The sequence below is a fragment of the Syngnathoides biaculeatus genome, chromosome 12 (genome assembly GCF_019802595.1).
Source record: "Syngnathoides biaculeatus isolate LvHL_M chromosome 12, ASM1980259v1, whole genome shotgun sequence".
In the NCBI taxonomy this organism is placed as follows: Eukaryota; Metazoa; Chordata; class Actinopteri; order Syngnathiformes; family Syngnathidae; genus Syngnathoides; species Syngnathoides biaculeatus.
Window position 1 is genome coordinate 20402258 of NC_084651.1, and position 23846 is coordinate 20426103.

Here is a 23846-nt window from a genome sequence, read left to right on the forward strand (position 1 = left end):
CGTTTGGATTTAATTACCGGTGGGGGAAACCACTAATAATAAAGGAGTTTTTTTTTTTTTTTTAACGATATTAACTCACAGGTTCTCACAGGTGTTTAGACACTTTAAAGGCATCTCACTGCACCACTCATCAGTTGCACTGCCTTGCTCATTTAAGACATCTCGCCCTCCCCTTTCCTCTCCGCTCTAATCATGTCCTTTTGGTTAGTTGTTACATGTCCTCGCCATGTGTACAAATACACGATTTGAATTTTGTAACGTTACTTATGGGCAAATTTTTAGACTAACTATTGGTCTTCTGTGGTTCACACACCTAGTCCTCTTGTCCGTTCCATCGCTCTCTCTGTCTCCTAAGGCCCTTTTCTGTCTGGATGTGCTTCATTAAAAAATAAATAATAATAAGAGGGAGCATTTCAAACTCCTGTAACACTGCCAAACTGTTCAAAGCATAAAAGGAACATAGAGCCACCATTCTGTGCCATACAGTTAAATAGTACAGGTAAAATAAATATATAAAATGCAATAGCTAACATAACTAACACACCTTGTACATTAAATTCTAGGTCATCTGACTCAATCGAACATTCAAAAAACAAGCTAAGCATGGTACATTTCCAACACCCCTGGTTGAGCACCAGCCCAATTGCTCATGACACAAGCACCCAATCTCCATGTGTTACATTATGAATGGAAGCATAACTCACAAGGTTATAATGCAGCGATAAAGTAGGACCTGAATGAATGCAGCACAGTGTTGAGTGTGTGCCAGTGGTAGACAGGGGAGGGAGGGTAAACCATGCTGGACCAAAGTACAGTAAAAATTGTCTCAGTATGATGGCTCACATAGGGTACCTAATAAACATACAGTCTTAATCGACTTGAAAAAAAATCCCCCAAAAACAAACAAAAAGCATGGGCATGCTGGAGCCTATACCAGCTACTTTCGTCAGGAAGCGTAGAACACTGAACTGGTCGCCAGCAAATTGCAGGGCACATACAAACAACCATTTGGACTCACATTTACACCTATCAGAAATTTAGAGTCTTCAATCAACCGACCAGGCAAGTTTTGGAGTTGTGGGAGGAAACTGGAGTACCCAGAGAAATGCACGAAGGCATGGGCAGAACATGCAAACTCCACTCAGGCGGGGCTTGGATTTGAACCCCGGTCCTCAGAGCTGTGAGGCAGACATATTTACTGGTCTTCAATCGTGTCCACTCTCGACCCCCACCCCCAAAAAATATTTTTTTCAATGTAGTCATTGTAGCTGCATATAAGGGAACAACAGTTTCACATCATGACTATCATATGTGTCTCGATCATATTTGAGCTGCACATTAAAATGAGTTTACAGACAGCACTGATACAAAAAAGCTTTTAATCTGTGCCCTTTTCTTTGACCTAAACAAACCGGAGAGGAAACAGATGCCCTTCACTTTGGCATTCATTCAGTCGAGAATGTGTTGGCAGCGTTTAGCGGACCAGCAGAGAAGCAAAGGCTCAAGTTTTCTTTTGCATCCACAATGTTGGGCTTCAAGTATTGGACAGCCAGCTGCTTTGGCACACAGATGGTGAGAAAGAGATGCACATGTAAGTTTTGTAGCCTTACTCCTCCAACATCATGCTTCAGGAGCCTACCGTAACATTGCAGTTTTTTGCTGTCAAAACCGTGTAACGTGGTTATTTAATATCTTTGCTACAAGTAGATGGAAAGTTAATTTGTGTAATCATGATTTGGCCAAGAAACCAAACTTTGCATGCTTACGTTCTACAACTAACAAGAGATGTGGATTCTATTATCTTCACCTAAGTAGTCTAACACTTACAATACTTAAGAATAGATAAAATGCCTGGAAGGGAATTGGTGTATATAGAGAAAGATAATATTGAAGCGCAAGACAAAGAAAGCGAGGGAAATCGGGGGGCTCAGCAGGCCATAGCATCTACCCTTTGAAACGTGAGACCATGTTAAACAACAGTCACCTCTTCTAATTCAGAATGAGATTCGACAAACAAATCAATGTGATCAGTTATCAAAGCCAAGAAGCTACAATATTAAAAGCCTCCTGTATAAGAACTACATACACATTTGATCATGCCTTTTTTGGAAATGCGAAATGCTATTAATTAGAAGAAACAACTACAACAATCAAAGCGCCAAGCTGACTAGATCAAACAGACAAATGTCCAACTGGGGAGATAAAAACACTGACAATGTTAACCAATTTAATCCTCATCATTATGTTACACGGATGGAACCCAAAATCCAAATTAGGAACTTTACCTTCATGTTATATACAAAGCCTTCTCCTGGTCTTAGCTCAACAGCCAGCTGTCTTTTATGGTCAAATATTTCCAGACATTACTCTTCAGTCCAGAGCACCTGGTGCCATTGGACATACTGTGTACAGTTTTGGCAACCCCTCAGCAGTCCATTTCAGATTAGAGTCACCCAAATTGTGGATTTTAGGTGAACCAGCAACCTGAAGGCACCTTCGTAATTGAACCAACTCGAAAGAAAGTATCTTAATCTGTCTTTCTGATGCTGCTCTGTTTCATTGTTGCTCCTCAGGCTTGCATGTTTCTTTGTGCTATGACAAAGTACATCAGAACAGCACATCTGGAAAATGGAATAGATCAGCTGCCAAATTTCTGCCTTTGAGAGAACATGCCGAAGCTTGATGTTCACTTTGTATTTTGTTTCTATGGTTATTCTTTGCAGGTTTACATATGATTAGATGAGTGTTGGAGTACAGCGCCTGAAATAACTATTTAACACGTCATAATTTTTCCTTACTAAATATATTTACAAATGTGGTATTGACAAGAAAATTTAACCAGATGTTGGGAACAACCCAAGTAATGCATACAAAGAAAGTAGAACAAATATGGTCAGAAATTAAGTTATGTATAATACTGTGAAATGACCAAAGGAAGAACCATTGAATACATGAAGAAAGTGGGGTGCAGAAGGGTATGGAAAGCCAAGACAACTACAATCTATCACTAAACAACAATCCAGCCCCTTGTCAGTGCAAATGAACATCAGATGGTTCAGCCCTAATTGATGGCCTACAAAAAGGTCTCATTGCCAAGGTGTGAATCAAAACATCGCAAATGAATTGTTGCAAAACATAACGATGGCAAGGGTTACAGGCTCATATCTAAGTTGCTGAATGTTCCTGTGAGCACAGATGGGTGAATCAGGTGTTCCACGCAAGATTTATGACAGAGGAATGCAAAGAAAAATCAGAAGCGCTGTTAAACCAAGGGCCACCTGTGAAGAGTTTCAAATAGACCTAGAATTAGCAGGTTCTTTTGTCACAAGAAAAACAATGAGGAATGTTCTCCGCCGGCATTGCCTGTAAGCATGCTCAACACGTAAGACCCCATTGATTAAAAAACAAAAAGAAATAAAAAAAAATAAAAAGAAAAGAAAAACCACGTCAAAGCTGGTTTAAAATTTTCTTACAGTTTGGACAAGGAAGTTAAATAAAAATATATAAATAAAATATAGCATGGTATGTTGTGAGGTAATCGGACTGTTTGGATGAAATAATCCAAATTAGGTTTGGAGGCAAAATGGGATTGGAACATCACCCTAAAAACACCATAAATCCACCAAAAAATCTGCGGCTACCTATGAGGCTAATGAAAATGGAACAGTTGTGGACATTTCTGCAGGATAATAATCAGACAAATACTCTCAATTCATTTCAAAGACAAAATATTAAGCTGCTAGAATGGCCCAGACAATCACCTGACTTAAATCCAATCGAAAATCTATGGAAAGAGCTGAAACTCAAGCTTGATAAAAGAAGTGCATCGAAACTTCAAGATTAATTATGTGGAGGAAAAGGCCAAAATTGAGTCAGAGCAAAATTAATAATAATAAAAAAAAATCATATAACCACAGAGTCAAACAGAATTTACAAATATAGGTATATATGAATGACTTAAAAAAATGGGAATTAATGTCCAAGTAAACTCAATAACAAAATGAAAGTCAAAGCTTGAAAGAAGAGTCTGTAGTATCAACACATGATGTTATTGTTGAAAGTTGATAGTTGACATTGTGGAAATTCAATTGATCTCACCTTTGCTTTGCTATCTTGAACAGACATGTAGCCTACACACATGCTTTCCGTGGTGTGGCTCCAAAGAAACTCCACTGTCCAAATACATCAAAGTTAAGAACAAAAGAAAAAAAAAAAATCATACGATATTGCATTTTGATCATAGAACAGAATCCACTTGATAACAATGACAAATGACACAATTGTACTCAACTTAAGCAATAGTAATGAAACTCAGTTTATAGTTTTTCTGGAGTAAATTTTACAAAAACGCTTTTTAAAAGCTCCAGGTGGAGAAACCAGATCCACCAACACAATCAGTGAAATGAAGGCACATTCAGAGGATTAGCATTAGCATTTGATTCCATCGTGGGAGGTCTTCATCAGATCGGAGATGAAGGGTGTGAAACAGGAGCTTGATTGTATAAATCAAAAAAGACCACCCACCAGGTAAGGCACTAATACCCACTGAATCCCACTATTTCAACTTAGCCCTTCCTCCTAGCTAATTATCTGATGATATATTTTGAATATCAGTAATCTTTGTCAAATATTGGCTAAGGTATGGAATCCAATTGTAGCCAGTACTGAAATAACCTTTGTCTCACCGAGAGGACCCCGATCATTTGGAGACAACTGAGGTTCTGGAAATCTGCAGCACCGCAAGACAATTACTCCACCCAAAACTCGATCTTCATTGGCCAGAAAGGGAGAGCCTGAATGTACAAAGAGTAATAAATTTTAGCGACACATATCTGAGCAAGTCCTTGGGAGATATGTCACGAGAAACTCTTTCTAGAGCTGATGTAAAGAAAAGCTGTCATATAGTCTGAGTGAGAGGCCTTCACATAATAGAAACCATTACTCCACAGAGCAGGAATTATGGAGAATTGTTCATTCAATAAAAAAACAAGAACATTCAATAATAAAAATCGTCACAATGATTTTCAGCCATCAATCATGAAGTGTGACATTTATAGACTGAGTTGAAACAGTTTAAACAAAATGTTTTTAAATATCAATAGACCACAACACTTTTTTAGATTCTGGCCTTCCCTATGGAGGCTAACAAACATCTGTTTGTTACTAGGCTTGACACAATCGGGATTTTCTTTTTTTTTGGACCAATCACTGGTCAGCGAATTAAAAAAAAAATTCTTAAACCAATGACAAATACGATCTGAAGATGGAGCAATGACTCTATTGAAAGTCCCACTGACACGAAAAACATGTTTTTCTGTACGTTTTTAATTGGAAAAAAAAAAAAAAAGGCAGCCAGAATGGACCCATCATTTTTTCACCACACAACATGATTTTCACTTATATGACTTTTTGTAACTCCCGGCATGAAAATACTCTCGAGAGATTTAATTTGAAGAAGCAGGAAGTGACGTTATTAGTAGACGCACACTCATTTGTGTGTTTATAAAAGTTTTACCTGCGGGAAGGTAGCTCTTTGTCCCTTTGTGTTACCCAAAATGACGGCTCGTTGGATTGCTGGATATTGCTCGAACACTTGGGGAGGATGGATTCACTCTTCATACTTTTCCAAAAGACCCGGTTCGTCGTGAAAAATGGATTGCACAGGTTCAAAGGACGAGAGCTTCATGAGTTCCAAATGACAGGTAGGTGTGTATAGAGCTATTAAAAAAAATTGTTTGGGGTGTGGACTTAATCCTTGTTTTAAAGAGCGATGACAACGCTCGCAGCCGGGTCGCGGTGGCTCGTCGCGGCGTCTGAAAATCTGTGTTGTTCCTCTCCCATAGCAGGTTCCACTACGTGTTTTCAATGGCGAATGTCCCAGTGTGACGTATGCTGTCAATATGGCTACCACTTGGATGTCGAGTGAGTCTTCCGCAACTTTGCGCATGGATGACATCTGCTCATATTTATTTTTTCATATAGACATTGAAGGGAATAATGGTATATGTATTTTTCATTACATTTTCTATTTTAGAATGTTTATAGGCATGTCAGTGGGACTTTAAATGACTTGTTCATTTACTACGCACACATGTGTACTGAATACAGAGTATCTTCCAATGTGTTCACTCTCATTTTAGACATAAGGTAAAACAATGACTTCAAGCATTGGCCGATGAAAAGTGAGTTTTAATTCAGGTTAAAGCATCATTACAACATGACAGAAATAATGGATGCCAAATTAGTTTAATTATTTTTCTATTTTTCTATTCTTTTGCACACACCAAAACTTTACATCCTGATTTGACAGAATGGCGGCATGTTGACATAAAACTCTCAGTGGTACCACCATCTGACTAGGCTACATAACATTTTGTTGGCTGCTTGCGAGCCATATTGTATTAGAAAATGTAAATATAACACATTTTTCGTGATTAAACACACACACACATTTCACAAACACAAATTTGTTGGATCTATTTTTGTTGTCGTCACCCTGGTAACGAGTGTATCGTCGCGTTTGAATTAACAAGCTAAAGCCCAGTAATTGTAAAAGCAATTGAGAAAGACCAAATTTGCATAGTATAGTCATATCCAGTCATTACTTGTTGTCCGTCTCAGATGGGTCCCACACCGCGAAAATGTTTATTACAAATCAGATATTTACAATACTAAACACAAAAGACAAGACGATCAATAATGCCATTAATCAGATTGGGGAATTATGAAATAAAAGCCGATCAGCATAAGATGGTAATTAACACAAATACTCATCAAGCCGATCAGATCAGTGTAAAGTCATTTTGTTACATGAGTTTATTAATCCATTTCCATCCATTTTCTGAGCCGCTTTTCCTCTCGAGGATCGCAGGGAGTGCTAGAGCCTATCCCAGATGGCATTGGGGAGGAGGCAGGGTACACCCTGAGCTGGTTGCCAGCCAATTGCAGGGCACATAGAGACAGACAAAGGTTACACTCACAATCACACTTTGGGGCAATTTAGAGTCTCCAATGAATTCACATTTTGGGGATGTGGGAGGAAAATGGAGTGCCTGGACAAAACCCACACAGGTAAGGCTTGGATTCGAACCAATGCTCTACAGCTGTGCCACCGTGCTGCCCTTTATTAATCCTACACCCATTGTTTTCCTAATACATAAAATCTTTTATTCTTCTCCACAAACTCATTCTTGTCTGACAAATCTGCATGCATACACAATCACTAGGAAAGATTAATGAAAGCTAATAATGCCAAACTCACTTATGAACTTGTTTTGCATAGCTTCTAGCAATGCCTGATGGGCATCTTCTGACTGCATGGTAGCGGAGCATTCCCGTGCAAGCATGGTGCGAATCAGATGCTCTCCACAGCCTGTATGAGACACAAAACCACATCTGATTAAGAAAAAAGAAGTCGCTTACATTTTTAGCTAATGTACAATGCACTAAAGCAGCTTCTGTTAACTGTGTTAGTTACAATTTTATGGAAGCACTAACATATTTGGTCCTGAGATAATTCACATAAATGGTAAATAGACTGCACCTATATTGCACTTTAGCTACAATTCTACACTATCGAAGTAACATCCCACAAACACATTCAAACACCAATGGGTGGCTGCTACCAGGATCACAGGGAGGAAATTAGGGTCGAGTGTCTTGCCCAAGGACGGTTCAACAGGTGGACAGTGGCAGTCAGGATTCAAACTAGTAACCGTTCGGTGACTGATCACCTGCTCTAACTATTGACCCACTGCCCCTACATAGCTAATTATTATTATTATCATTATTAATAATAATTAAAAAATCATACAACATAATATGAAGGGGAAAATACAATTAATTACAAACTATTATTATTACTATGGCACCACTGACTAGCAGTAAGGGGTTAAAATGAAACAGATGTTGGTGAACGAGTGACCACCTGCCAAGTGTAACACTCACAACTTTACTAACTCTGACACATTGTATATTTTGCTATTCTTAAATTCCAAGAAAACAAATCTGCAGGCTACATAAAATCTGTGTATAAAACTGTGGGAACATGAATGAGTGTGAACATGTTATTCTTGCCAAAAAGCTCTGAATTATTTTAAAGGCATTCGCTCATGTTACATGTGGTTACGGTATGACGTCTAAGGAGTGAAACAGAAACAAAAGTGCAAAGACTTTAAGCAAAAGATCTATAAAAAGCATAGGGCCGCTGGCACAAGTGTCTCATATTACAATCTACAGCTTTTTTTAATGGCAAAATACAGCAGTACCTGTGTTTTATAAGGAATACCTGGGATAATATACAAATTTTAGTTAAATAGCAAAATTAAAAAGACCATTTGCATCTTATTGCCGCAATGAAGAGGGGAATAGGAATGAAGTCATCCGTAACTTCACTTATACTTGACCTGAAAACAAGACATGGTATAGAAATACAGTGCCCTCCAGTTATTGGCATCCCCGGTTAAGATGTGTTAAAAGCCTTAAAATAAATTCAGTGTTTATTGCAGAAGAATACTGTCACACTGTAAATTTTAGGAAAATGTAACCTTCAACTCAAATGAATTGTAAGAAAATAAAAAAAATCCCTGACTAAAAAATAATTTTTTTCATTAAATCCCCTGTTCCACAATTATTGGCACCCTTAACAATACCCAGGAAATAAATATAATTGAAGCATTTCTGTCATTAATACTGTAGTTTACAAAGTTTACCAGAGTATGTAGGAACATTTAATTAGTAATTCATCACTTCCTGTTTCCCTGGGGTATAAATATGACGTGACACAGAGGCCATTTCTCTTATCCACTCTTAAACATGGGAAAGACAATGGAACACAGCATACAAGTGAGGCAGATGTGCGTCGACCTTCACAGGTCAGGCAGAGGCTACAAGAAGATTGCCACTCAACTGCAGCTGCCCATATCCACTGTGAGTGGAATAATTAGGAAGTTCAAAACAACTGGAACAATGGTAAACAAGCCTGGACGAGGACCCAAGTTTATTTTGCCACCACGCACAGTGAGGAGGATCGAAAGATCTCCAAAGCTCACTGTTACAGAATCACAACAAATGGTAGCATCCTGGGGTCACAAAGTCTCCAAATCAACCATCAGGCGCTGTCTCCACGCCAACAAGCTGTTTGGGAGGCATGCACGGAGAAAACCTTTCCTCACTCACAATCATAAACGCAAACATCTGGAGTTTGCCAAGCGGTATTGGGGCTTCAACTGGGACCGTGTGCTTTGGTCAGATAGACCAAGATTGAGCTTTTTGGCAACAAACACTAAGTGGGTCTGGCGTGCCACGAAAGATGCGCATGCTGAAAAGCATCTCATACCCACTGTGAAGTATGGGGGTGGGTCAGTGATGCTGTGGGGCTGTTTCGCTTCCAAAGGCCCTGGGAACCTTGTTAGAGTGCATGGCATCATGAATGCTTTGAAATACCAGGACATTTTAAATCAAAATCTGTGGCCCTCTGCCCGAAAGCTGAAGATGGGTCATCACTGGGTCTTTCAGCAAGACAATGACCCTAAACATATGGCCAAATCTACAGAACCAGAAATGGTTCACCAGACACAAAATCAAGCTCCTCCTATGGCCATCTCAGTCCCCAGACCTAAACCCCATGGAAAACCTGTGGTGTGAGCTGAAGAGGAGGGTACAGAGGAGAGGACCCGGGTCTCTGGATGATTTAGAGAGATTCTGCAAAGAGGAATGGTTCAAGATTCCTCTTTCTGTCTTTTTCCATCTTGTGAAACATTACAGGAGAAGATTAGGTGCTGTTTTGTTAGCAAAAGGGGGTTGTACAAAGTATTAACACGAGGGGTGCTAATAATTGTGACACACATTATTTGATGTAAAATATTTATTTCTTTATGTAGGATTTTTTCCCCACTGAATAAATGCACTTGTATTGAAGGTTGGATTTTTCTCTATTTTTCCATTAAGGTCCCATATTATTTTGGAAAAAAAAATATTAGAAGCTAAAAAACACATCTTAACCAGGGGTGCCAATAATTATGGAGGACACTGTATGTAAAACCTCACTGAGGTTATTGCAATTGCAACAGATGCCTGAAGGAGTGGAAAGTTTTTGTTTTCTTAAGAAAGCAGAATGTAGGCTTGAGCAGGTACTTGGGTCTTTGGTACTGTGTGTACTGTAAAGTGGTCAATGATTGATTGTGGCAACACAAACACTGTTGAAGTAGATCTGCAGCACGACTAAAATAAAACAAAAAAAATCCACAAGTCGACCATGACAGCCAGCAACAGCAGCAAGAGTAAACAGTAACTAGCTGCTCTTTTAAAGGCCACAACAAAGTACGAGTGACATATTATAAATCAAAACACAGAGGAGCAGACCGTGCAGGACCAAGTGAATGACAGAGGGTGTGGATCAAACTCCCTCTAAGTCAGCATGAAAACTATTGTTTTTCCTAGTTCTTTTGATGGGGCTGCCTTTCATGCTCAGGAAATTAAAAACAGGTGATATACTGGAACACACATTATACTCTCCATCTCCTTAACATCCCCATCAGGGTAAGATCTTTAGCCAACATCAGAGACTGGGCCACATTATAGGGAAGGAGAGGATGTGGTGGAAACACAGTACTGCATAATACCATATGTACACTTCATAAACTTTGATACTGCATTAGCAGTGGGACAAAACATAAAAACACGATTTTACTTTTATTTAATCTAAGTAAATAAAACTAATCAAATTAGTTACATTTAATGGAGGGGATAATCAATATTTCTACAGATAAACAAGAAAGCTTTAAATCTAGCCTTTATTGTGCTGCACTCTAGTGGGTATACACAATTTAAGCTAAGGGGGATGACCCCTGTTGAGCGTCTTGCAAGGCACCTGGCCTGCAGATGACAAACAATAAGCAGAAAAAGATGACTCAATCATCCAAGGAAGTGATGAAAATCACCCAGTAAGAATGGTTGGAGGTTATTGGAAAGAATTATCAGGCTTTCTGAACCTTGACTCACTGGGGGTAAATGATGGGCTAAAATAGAAGATTTGGTTCTGATTCAAATTATCACAAAGAAATGTGTGGCTTGTGATGAACGTTAAATATGATAGAATAGGCACAGATTTAAATTGCACACAGTACAGAAGGTATCAGTTATAGATCTCGTATGGTGTTATACCTGAGGTACTAACAGCTGTAGAGTAGGTGTTCATATTGCATGCATTTTCAGCCCAGCAGCCACATCCATAATGAGCAGCCTGAGAAAAGAACCAAAAGTAGAGGATTAAAAAGCAAACACCACTGTTGAAATAGCACAGTTTTGTGCAGGTTTATGCTTCATTCCTTTAAATTTAAACTTTAAACATGTCTTCCTGTCCTTATTTTTAAAACAAAAGGGTAAAATATTTTTTGGGGGGTTGATACATTTAGAGTCATATTTCTTTTTTCAGTGACTGAAATGTTGTGTTCCCAACCATTTTTTCACAAGTGCATCAGCTTTTTTACACATTTACCAATATATAGTGGAAAAAAACATACAGTAAAACAAAAAATGTCCAAAATGTCAGCATTTACCAGATATTCTGAGATTCACAACAGCCACTTCTTACTTAAATAAGATCACAAGTTTAATGTTAGTTCAATGTAAATGACTTCACAAAAAATCTACAAGCTCTATTACCTGGCCAACCCTGCCTGGATGTTTCATCGCTAGACCTCCACTGGATACCGCTGCAGCTACGTTGCCTTGCAGGTCAACAACGACAGCTCCAACAGTGTCAAGGCACTCCAAGCCATTTTTCTACACCAGTGGCAATGATTAGCAGCGAGAATTGCTTGAAAATTGTAAAATACATTTATTTGACTGTTGATCCAGCTTGAGCAAAACGTCGGTACAAATGTTGTGGTCATGATGAGCCTCTTCCAGTGATGCCTAATAGAAACTACAATACAATGAGTCATTAAGAAATTATATACAAAGAAAGAGTTTGGAGAAAGGCTGGTATTTTTCAAAACTACACCGCATTGGAAATTATGTACTATATTCGACAAGCATTATATGAATCACTCTGAAATGTTGTTCGAATTTCATTCATTAAGAATCGAGTCCTCCCTGATTGCAGTTTGCCTCAAAGATGATTTGATGATGATAATTGGGCTCAAGTGCCACATCCACTTTTGGTTTATTCAACTGACAGAGGCCATTCAAAGATAAGATTAAAAAAAGGTTTAATTCATACAGTATGTAGAATTAAGTCATTATTAATAAAATACAAACAGCAATCCATATGCTATACCCCTTATCCTAATTTGAATCCTGTGTGAGGTGGAACCTAACTCAGCTGACTTCAGACGAGAGGTGATACACAATCTGGTCTGGTCCCTATCTTACCGCAGGGTACGTTTAAACAACCTTAGGTTTATAGGTAACCTTGAGTATATTGGTAGAAGGGTGCTGAGGATGGAGCTGCCAGGCAAAAAAGTGAGAGGAAGACCAAAGAAAAGGTTGATGGGTATTGTGAAAGAGGACATGAGGACAGTGGGTGTTACAGATGAGGATGCACGAGATAGGCTTAGATGGAAAAAGATGACGCGCAGTGGCAACCCCTAATAGGACAAACGGAAAGAAAAAGAAGAAGAACAAACCATTTTGGTGATCCTGGACAAGTTAGTCTTCACTCTTTGTTCTAAGGCATGTTTTTGGAATGTGGGAGGAAGTAACTCACCACTTTGCCTATGTTGCCTCCTAGAATTTTTACATTGGAAAATCTCAGAAATATGCCAACATACTCTCATATTATATTGTCTAAAAATGTACTGTATCTGAATTTGAAATTAATCTACTTCATTTATTTGTTTGTGTCATTGCTAGACATATTTAAAACAGTATACGCAAAAAAAAAAAAATAAAACATACAAAAAGCAAATTAAAAAGAAAAAGGCCACCTACAATTTTCAGTCACAGACGTGTACTCAATCACACCTAAAGGCAATTTGGAGACTCAATTTAATCCATTTTTTTGGGATGTGAGAGGAAACTGAAGTGCTGGGAGAAAACCCAAACAGGTTTGTAATCCAGTGGTTTTCAAACTGGTTCAAACTCATTATGACAGGAGGGGTGCAGAGCTACCATGAACTTTTCATTATTGAGTTACAATCAATAGATGGAGTCAATTTTACTCATGAGCACACAAGCTTACACTTGCCACTAAAATGATGGTGAATGAAATGATGAAATTGTTTATCCTTGGTGGCTTGGCTTGATAAACTCGCCAATATTATTTTTTCAACTGTGCAAGTGACCACCGCATTCAATGATTTTTGCGAGCTACTCCTTTGCATACAGTGGACGGCAGGCGTTGGAAAAAGGAACTTTTTACCCTCTCTTGTGTTTCAACCAATATAAAGTTAATTTCATTGAATTCATTTCAGAAATTGTCATCATGTGGTGGCTGGACACAGTGGCGCACTGGCCAGTAAGGTCCAGTGGATACCGCCCCCCAATATCTGGCACAATCGGTGTTACAGCCAAAACGACTCCGTGTTGAGCAATTGCTGGAACAAAATGTGAACGTTCCCTAATATTTGGCAGGTTGGATAATACTTGTCCAAGGGAGGTACCATTAGCAACATCTGGTAATGGAAGTTCACATAGTATAGTCAATTTTACATAACTAAAATTAAAAATAAGATGCTCTGACTCTTTTCTTTGTGTAGCATCTCTTAAGGCTTGGGAGCACAATTACTATTTGCTCAGCTGCTTTTTAGCTCATCAAATCAGTCTCCAGGGGTGTTTTTCAGTCCACTAAAAAGTGCAATCTCACTGTCAACACATACAGTCTGTTAACATCATTCCCTTTGTGGAGTAATTTAATATTTTGTAAAGTAGAACACAACTCACCTTTTGCACATTATTAATTGTCTTCCCTCTCAAAAATGATATTATGGCGGTTTGATTGGCTATGATTGCCTTTTTTTAGGAGGATGTGCTAATTCACTGTAGGCAACCTAAATATTGTCATTTTATTTACTGGTATTTCATTAATGGATCAGTTAACTCTACAATAACCTATTTTTCTGATGTCCAATAATCTACTGTAATAGTAATTATAATTGAAATAATGTGATTCTACTCACATTTCCACTTGATTGTCTGCTTTTCTTTGTTCTATGAAGTCCTGTGTCTATTTTCTCAGCCACTTCCATCTTTCTTTTATTCCGTTTATATGCAGATAAACTGAACTCTAAAAAAAATATATATAGAGAGAGAGAGCGAGAGAGAGATGTATATACACAAAAAATACTCAAAACAAAATATATACAGTATACGCACACACACACACACACACACACATATATATATATATATATATATATATATATATACAGTCCCCTCCATAAATATTGGCACCTGTGGTTAAGATGTGTTAAAAGCCTTAAAATAAACTCAGTTTTTATTGCAGAAGAATACTGTCACACAGAAAATTTTAGGAAAATGTAACATTCAACTCAAATGAATTGTAAGAAAATAAAAAAATCCCTGACCAAAAAATAATTATTTTCCATTAAATCCCCCGTTCCCCAATTATTGGCACCCTTAACAATACCCAGGAAATAAATATAATTGAAGCATTTCTGTCATTAATACAGTAGTTTACAAAGTTTACCAGAGTATGTAGGAACATTTAATTAGTAATTCATCACTTCCTGTTTCCCTGGGGTATAAATATGACGTGACACAGAGGCCATTTCTCTTATCTACTCTTTTAAACATGGGAAAGACAAAGGAACACAGCATACAAGTGAGGCAGATGTGCGTTGACCTTCACAGGTCAGGCAGAGGCTACAAGAAGATTGCCACTCAACTGCAGCTGCCCATATCCACTGTGAGAGGAATAATTAAGAAGTTCAAAACAACCGGAACAGTGGTAAAGAAGCCTGGACGAGGACCCAAGTTTTTTTTGCCACCACACACAGTGAGGAGGATGGTAAGAGAAATCAAAATATCTCCAAAGCTCACTGTTTTTATTTTAAATCAAAATCTGTTGCCCTCTGCCCAAAAGCTGAAGATGGGTGGTCACTGGGCCCGTCACCAAGACAATGACCCTAAACATAGACATCACCAGACACAAAATCAAGCTCCTCCCATGGCCATCTCAGTCCCCAGACCTCAACCCCATTGAAAACCTGTGGGCTGAGCTGGAGAGGAGAGTACAGAGGAGTGGGCCCAGGTCTCTGGATGATTTAGAGAGATTCTGCAAAGAGGAATGGTTGAAGATCCCCCTTTCTGTCTTTTCCCATCTTGTGAAACATAGAAGATTAAGTGCTTTTTTGTTGGCAAAAGGGGGTTGTACAAAGTATTAACACCGGGGGTGCTAATAATTGTGACACACATTATTTGATATAAAATATTTATTTCTTTATGTGGGATTTTTTTCCACATTGAATAAATGCACTTCTATTGAAGGTTGGATTTTTCTTTTTTTTCCATTAAGGTCCCATATTATTTCGGAAAAAAAAAAATATATTAGAAGCTAAAAAACATCTTAACCAGGGGTGCCAATAATTATGGAGGGCACTGTATATATGTATATAAAACTTGTCTCCTATTTATCAGAGATTCACCAACAAGACAAAAAAATATATACATGCATACATCTCTACATACAGTTGAAGCCAGAAGTTCACATACAGTGCTTTGTGAAAGTATTCGGCCCCCTTGAACTTTTCAACATTTTGCCACATTTCAGGCTTCAAACAAAGATATAAAATACAATAAAAAATTGTCAAGTGGGACAAAATCGTGAAGTGGAACAAAATTTATTGGATATTTTAAACTTTTTTAACAAACTAAAACCTGAAAAATGGGGTGTGTAATATTTTTTGGCCCCCTTGCATTATTACGTTCAAGCGCCAATTTTTGCTACAATTACAGCTGCAAGTCGCTTGGGGTATGTCTATCAGGTTTGCACATCGAGAGACTGTAATTCTTGCCCATTCTTCCTTGCAAAACACCATGAGCTCAGTGAATTGGATGGAGAGTGTTTGTGAACAGCATTCTTCAGCTGTGCCAACAGATTCTCGATTGGATTCAGGTCTGGACTTTGGCTTGGCCCTTCTAAAATCTGGGTACGTTTATTTGGGAACCATTCCATTCTTGATTTGGCTTTATGTTTTAGATCATTGTCCTGTTGGAATATTAATCTCCATCCCAGTCTAAGGTCTTTTGCAGACTCCAACAGGTTTTTTTCCAGAATGGTCCTGTATATGGCTCCATTTATCTTTCCATCAATTTTAATCATCTTCCCTGTCCCTGCTGAAGAAAAGCAGGCCCAAACCGTGAGGCTGCCACAACCATGTTTGACAGTAGGGATGGTGTGTTCAGGGTAATGAGCTGTGTTGCTTTTATGCCAAACATATCGGTTTGCATTGTCGCCAAAAATTTCAATTTTGGTTTCATCTGACCAGAGCACCTTCTTCTACATGTTTGGTGTGTCTCCCAGGTGGCTTGTGGTAAACTTTAAACGTGACTTTTTATGGATATCTTTGAGAAATGGCTTTCTTCTTGCCACTCTTCCATAAAGGCCAGATTTGTGTAGTGTACGACTGACTGTTGTCCTATGGACAGACTCTCCCATCTCAGCTGTAGATCTCTGTACTTCATCCAGAGAGATCATGGGCCTCTTGGCTGCATCTCTGATCAGTCTTCTCCATGTTGAAGGTGAAAGTTTAGAGGGACGGCCGGGTCTTGGTTGATTTGCAGTGGTCGGATCCTTCCATTTCAATATGATTGCTTGCACAGTGCTGCTTGAGATGTTTAAAGCTTGGGAAATCTTTTTGTATCCAAATCCGGCTTTAAACTTCTCCACAACAGTATCTCGGACCTATCTGGTGTTTTCCTTGGTCTTCATGATGCTCTCTGCACTTTAAAAAGCACCCTGAGACTATCACAGAGCAGGTGCATTCATACGGAGACTTGATTACACACAGGTGGATTCTATTTATCATCATCAATTAACATTAGATCATACAGAGATCCTCACTGAACCTCTGGAGTGAGTTTGTTGCACTGAAAGTAAAGAGGCCGAATAATATTGCACGCTCCACTTTTCAGTTTTTTTATTTGTTCAAAAAAAGTTCAAAATATCCAATAATTTTCATTCCACTTTATGTTTTGTGATGATTCTTGACAAAAAATAGAATTTTATACCTTTATGTTTAAAGCCTGAAATGTAGGGAAAGGTTGAAAAGTTCAAGCGGCCCGAATACTTGCTTTATTCAGATCAGGGCTGATGGCCACTCCAAGACATTAACTTTGTTATCCTCAGGCCACTTTTTAACCATTTTGGCAGTATGCTTAGCATCATTGTCCATTTGAAAGACCCATTTGCACCCAGGTTTTAGCTTCCTGGCTAATGTCTTGAGATGTTGCCTTAATATCTCCACGTAATGTTCTTTCTTCATTATGCTATCTGTTTTATGAAGACCTCCAGTTCCTGCTGCAACACATAGTCCCACACCATGATGCTGCCACTGCCATAATTGATAGTGGTATGGTGTTCTCAGGTCTACAAGCTTCCCCCTTTTACCTGCAGATGTTACATTGGTCATTATGGCCAAACAGCTCCACTTGAATTTCATCGGACCACAAGACATGTTTCCATAAATCTTCGTGTTGGAGAGTCTTTTTGCAAAGTGTAAGCTGGCTTTTTATGTTTCTTTAGGAGTGGCTTCATTTTCGGTGAGTGGGTTCAGCCCATGTTAGTGTCGGACATGTTTCACTGTGGATAATGACACTTACCACCTTGATTCAAGGTTTTCACAAGGTCTTTAGCTTTTGTTCTGGGATTGATTCGCACATTTCGGACCAAAACCCGGTCATCTTTGGGATTTCCTTACTGAGCAATGTGAAGGCTAGACATTCCCATGATGTTTATGCTTGTCTATAATTGTTTGAACAGATGAATGTGGCACCTTCAAGCATCTGGAAATTATATCCAAGGATGAGCTAGACTTGTGGAATTCCACGATTCTTTCGCTGATTTCCTGTCCCATTTCTTTTGATTTTCCACTGACTTCAAACTAAGAAGCCGAGTGGCCTTTTCTGTCACTGCACATGTGCAGGGAAACAGTGTGTTCTAGCAAGCTGGTGAGTTGGCATCCAATTTAGGAGGCTAAACTTAAGAGTATAAAAATGAGTGGCGGAGCTGGACCAAGTAAGAAAAGGAAAATTTCTCACTTTTATACAGAATGGAAGGAGTATTTTTTCACAATGAAATTTTTGAAATCTGTATGCCAGACCTTCCAGTCTGCCATCACATCACCAAAAAAACGTAAATGTGGTGGGGCATTTTAGGACTTAATGGAAAATATAACACTGACTTTCAGCCAAAAAGCGAGTTGTCCATACAGCAGTTATTATTCACACAAAATTCAAAAGCAAAAGCCACCAGTGAAGCATCGTTCTGAGTGAGTCATGTTATCGTTAAGAACAAGAAATCCGTCCATGAACCAGAGATGGTAAAAGAGGCAATCGTTAAAGAAGCTGACACATTGTTCTGGGAGTTTAAAAATAAGGCAGAAATTATCTTCAATCAAAGCTGCCCAATGGCAAAGAGTTACACGACACTGTGATTTAACCCAGCAAATGTGGAAGGACATCAGAGATTATGAGTGTTTCTCACTGCAGGTTTGGAATTTACTCACAAAGCGAAAGAACTCCGCAACATGAGGATATGTGCTACCTTTTTGACTCTATTATTCGGCTCCACTTATTTAGGTAAGGCTACCTTTTCCCACATGAAGATCATTCAATCCAAGTAACGTTCCACCCTCGCTGATGAACATTTGGAAGTATGCTTGATGCTGGCTGACAGCACCCGCTGTCCGAACTATGCATCACTGGCTGATTAACTTCAGTACAACTGATCGGAATAAACTCCAAGTAATGACAAAAATGTACATTGTTAATATTGTGCTGTGTCAGATTGGCTCACGGGGTGATGCAAGATACATCAACATATATTGGTGTTAAGCTGTATCGGCAACCCAGACTTTTAGCTCAATGGTAGTTCTCTGCACTCTCAAACCAGAGACATGGTTGTGCGTGGAAAAATACATTTCCTTTTTAATTTTAAGCTAATTATTTTCTTTGAGGCCAAACATTAACATACACGTCTTTAAAGAACACTGGGAAGCCTGAATGATGATGTCATGGCTTTGGTAGGTCCTGATAGGTTAATTTACCTGAGGTAATTGATAGCACACCTGTGGATTTATTTATGGACAAACATCAAAAACTCAACTTCATTGTTTTAAATCCTGGCCAGGAAATCAGAGAAAGAATCATGGCGCCCCACAAGTCTAGCTCATCCTGGGGTGATATTTCCAAATGCTTGGAGGTGCCACGTTCATCTGTTCAAACAACTATATGCAAGTATAAACATCATGGGAATGTCCAGCCATCACACCACTCTGTGTCCAAAAGAGGAACGTGTCCGAAATGTGCGAATCAACCCCAGAACAAAAGTTAAACACAAAGTGAAAATGGTGAATGAAAAAAAAAAAAAACCTCACAATCCAGAGTGAAATAAGTCTTGCAAAGACATGGCCTGAAAGGTCAGTCACCAACAATGAAGCTTTACTCCTAAAGAAATTGATTAGATTTTGCAAGAAGATACCAAGGCAAAGATCATAGAGATTACAGTGGCCTTTTGTGAAAATTCCTGAAAAAACAAATCCAAGTGCTCGCGGGGGGTTGAAAAAATGGATGGGTGTGGTGCATTCTGGCGATATCTGTGAACAAAATTCAGACAAAATTGAAAGTAAAATTTCCAAGTCCTGACCCAAAAAAAAAAAAAAAGTTTGGGCAGAAGTTCCCCAAGGGCCAACGCAGATTTCTTTGCCCGCATCCCTCTATCACTGGAAAGCACAAAATCATATTTGTCATGAAAATATATTTAAAATATGCCAGTTTATCTCAAGACAAATGAATTAAGTGAACTATTCAGTAAAAAGACATTTAAAATTGTCCTTTTCCCCACATTATACAGTACATATTATAGTATATATATATAGAATATACACGAAAATATGTCCTAGAATTTCTAGTGTACAGCAACACATGTTAAAGAAGTTGATCTGTAGTAATTACTATTAACGCTTAAGTCTCAAACTTGTTACGTCACGCTGTACTGATACACTCGACCACATTGCTCTCACTAGCTTAGATATAGATCGAGTAATACTAATAGTATAATATAATGAGTTGCCATTAATATATATATATATATATAATATATATATATATATACACATACACACACACACACACACACACACACACACACACACACACACACCACACACACACACACACACACACACACACACACAGGTGTGGTCAGTCATCCTCGCAGCTAAAGTTGCGAGTGTGATTAGTGATGGCCTTAAATAACTTGCTGGATAAATATAACATAACTGTAAATTAAAAATAAAATAAACAAATACATAACTAAAATAGAAAAAAAAATTCAAATTCAGAAATGATAATTTCCAATTTCAACGGATATTAGTAGAACATGATACAAAACGGTATTTAAAAATTTTCCATCAATAAAAATTCTTGATCTGACAAACTTTATCTGAAGAAAAGCACTGGCCTGTCAAGGAATAAACACGAACGGTCTATACTCGCAATGTTTTGAAAATGCTGAAAGTTTAGTTCAACATAATCGGCGTACGTGGCAACAAGCTAGTGATACATTGGAACAATCGTGACGTATTGTTGTGTGTTGGGGGGGGCACGCACCACGGGACTGCCGTAAATAGGAGGCCGGCACGCTAGAACGCGCCTTTATGTGCATGGGATCGACGTAGTGGGCACACCTGAATCAAGTGACGAGGTGGATGATAGTCTAATGATTTTTTTTTTTTTTTTTTAACGCAGTCACACTGCCTCGCGACCGAGGCAATGAGCACCCCTGGTGTAACTGAATTTCCTTTGACATGACTCATTATGACTTTCGACGTAAATGCGCTCGCGTTACGTGAAGCAGTTCTGAACATGCGCTTTCGTACATACGCCATACATGCTCAGTACGGTTAACTTGCATTTCCTGTTTCCGGGTGAATACCGGTTATTTAGGAGCACACTTGTTTAGTTAACACCGTTTATGAAATAAACACGGAAATTAATGTCAGGACCACACAAAATAAGCGACCTCTTGAAAGAATGCGAGGTCGGGGCGTTACTGTTATTAGTGTTAGTGCCTCAACATGGCTACGCTCGTGAAAGCAAAACAACGAACTCAGTCATATGTTTGTTCAATGTTGTCAAGTTATATCCGGATTAATTTTAGGCAATTTTTCCTCAATTTTCCGGAGCAATTTTCATGAAAATTTAAAAATCCGGAATTCCGGGAAAATCCAAAGGACTTTCATCACTGAGATCATAACTTCTGGAGATATGTCCTGTGGTCTGACAAAACCAAAGTGGAGCTGTTTGGCCATAATGACCAACATTACATCTGGATGAAAAAGGTTGTACAACTGAGGATATCCTACCAACTTTGAGGCAAGGAGGTGGGAGCATAATGCTTTTCATACAATATATGGCACAATGACCCAAGAGCATTACATTGAAATATTAAGGAAACATCTCAAGACTTCAGCCAGGAAGCTAAAACTTGGGTGGAAATAGGACTTCCAAATGGGCAATGAACCAGAAGCATAGTGCTAAAGTGGTTAAAAAGTGTCTTGAGGATAACAAAACCAATGTCTTGGAGTAGCCATCACAAAATTCTTAATCTGGATCCCATCGAATATTTGTGGGCAGATCTGAAAAGGAGTGTGTGTGAGCAAGGCAACCGACAAACATGACTCAGTTACACCAGTTCTGTCATGAGGAATGTGACAGGATTCCAGCAGAGTACTGTCAGAAGCTTGTGGAAGGTTACTCAAAATGTTTGCCCAAGTCCTAGAGTTCACATGCATCGGAAATGTATTTTAATGTTTGAGCTTGAAGAAATGAATGTAAAACTCTAAGAAATTCTCTCTTATTATTGTGACATTTAACAAAATACAATAATTTTGGTGATCTTGTCTGATCTGAAACAGGACAGATTTAGTCTGATTTGACTTCAGACAGTGAGACAAAATCTTTTTTTGCACAGTGTATGTAAACTTCTGGCTTTAACTGTATACACTCATTTGTCTGCCACCACAGCTAGATTCACGTATGTGGAATCTCCAGTTACTTTCAGCTCTTATGAGAACTATACTTCAGAACAAGAATAAAAATACTCACTAGTGGCCATTTTCTCTGAGGGGCATGGTGGGACACCATGGCTAATGGCCCAGTCGCGTGCTCCCCGGCCCACTAAAAAACTGGCAAAGAAATCATTGACAGTGATCAAAAACTAGAACTATAGTATAGTCACAATACTGACCAAGTAATTTAGTATCATGAGAGTCACCAGGGTGGTATTCTGCCAGCTGAAAGTTTCCCTTTCTGTGCTTCACTAAGCAGGCGATTTGCAACCAAGACAGGATTCTTAATACCTGGAAAAAAGGTATGTATTGTAGGTGGTAGGTGAGTTTGTGATTTTATACAAATTCATCACAATAAACCTGTAATTAATTTCTGATACTATTTATGTGACGATACTAATCTAGTCCATCCCTTGTCTCAAGAGGAATGTACAGTATACTGTAGAAGTATTAAATATATTCTATTGAGGGTAACAACTTACCACTAATAGCACCTACAGCTCCATAATGCAGTGATTTCCCATCCATGATACTGGCGTCACACTCTATTTCTCCTGACAAGTTAAGATTAGAGCCCATACCCGCATTTGTAAAAGGGGAGTCCTGAGAAAACATACAATATGCAAACTATATTTGACCAGGGGGATTTGACAAGAGTTTACAAAAAGAATCTTAAGGATCAGAGCCCATTTTCAGCTTGTTCCATTGCTTAGTTTATGATGTACTTCAACATGGCAGAATAATTGGATTTTCTCCATGCATTCTTGATAGTATTTTTAAAAGCCTTTAAAGAATTTATCCTACTTTTACTAACATGCAGTTTTTGCCATAAAATATATGAATGTCTGTATCTTTAACAACTTAAAAATATGGCTCATGAGAAAGTAATTAAATAAGTGCATCTTCTTGGAGATGCACAGTTCATGAAATCATTGTTCTTTTTCTTTTTTCCAACCCTTTCCTGAGGAAAACGATCCCTTACATCAAGGGATGTGACACGTTTGGCCCATGGGCCAGGTCCAATTCGACCCAGTGAGAACACCTTCAGGGCTAATTTTCAGTAACATTTACTGCTGTTGCAAATTATGTCTACTGGAGTGTGTACTGAGAAGACCTAAATGACTGATGGATTTGTGAAGCACAAATGATGACAAATTTCAGAAGAACACTAATATAAAATAATGTGGCACCTTTGCACTTCGCCTGGTGACCTCTCTCAATTCTTCCTTCACTTGTGAACAAGAACACAGGATATTTGAAAACTCCTCCCCTTGGGGCAGGATCTCATAACTGACCTGGAGAGGGTACACCACCCTTTTCTGACCAATGACCATAGTTTCAGACTTAGGGATAATTTTCATCCCAGCTGTTTCACACTTGGCTGTGAAGCTTTCCAGTAAGCGAGATCACTGCTTGATGAAGCCAATGGAACCACATTATCTGCAAAGAGCAGAGATGCAGTACTGAAGCCACCAAACCGGACCCCCTCTACGCCTCGGCTGCACAAAGACATTTTGTCCATAAAATTTATGAACAGAAACGCAGAAACGGTGACAAAGTGCAGCCTTGGCGGGGTCCAGTTTTCACTGGAAA

At 38.7% G+C, this 23846-nt stretch overlaps 1 protein-coding gene across 4 annotated transcripts in view; it reads right to left on the bottom strand.

The window, feature by feature from the left end:
• The window catches only part of tasp1 (taspase, threonine aspartase, 1), a 43646-nt gene that overhangs the window by 7050 nt on the left and 12750 nt on the right, over window positions 1-23846 (bottom strand). For 2 of the 4 annotated variants that reach the window (XM_061836391.1, XM_061836394.1), the window contains 9 exons: window positions 22736-22856; window positions 22460-22544; window positions 22291-22370; window positions 14121-14227; window positions 11665-11784; window positions 11164-11242; window positions 7262-7372; window positions 4686-4793; window positions 4099-4172 (listed from right to left, as the gene is read on the bottom strand). In XM_061836391.1, the coding sequence (XP_061692375.1) occupies window positions 4099-4172; window positions 4686-4793; window positions 7262-7372; window positions 11164-11242; window positions 11665-11784; window positions 14121-14227; window positions 22291-22370; window positions 22460-22544; window positions 22736-22856 (885 nt within the window). Of the gene's footprint in view, window positions 1-4098; window positions 4173-4685; window positions 4794-6787; window positions 6928-7261; window positions 7373-11163; window positions 11243-11664; window positions 11785-14120; window positions 14228-22290; window positions 22371-22459; window positions 22545-22735; window positions 22857-23846 lie in introns of those variants that run through there. The other 2 variants (XM_061836392.1, XM_061836393.1) reach the window with 2 other exon arrangements.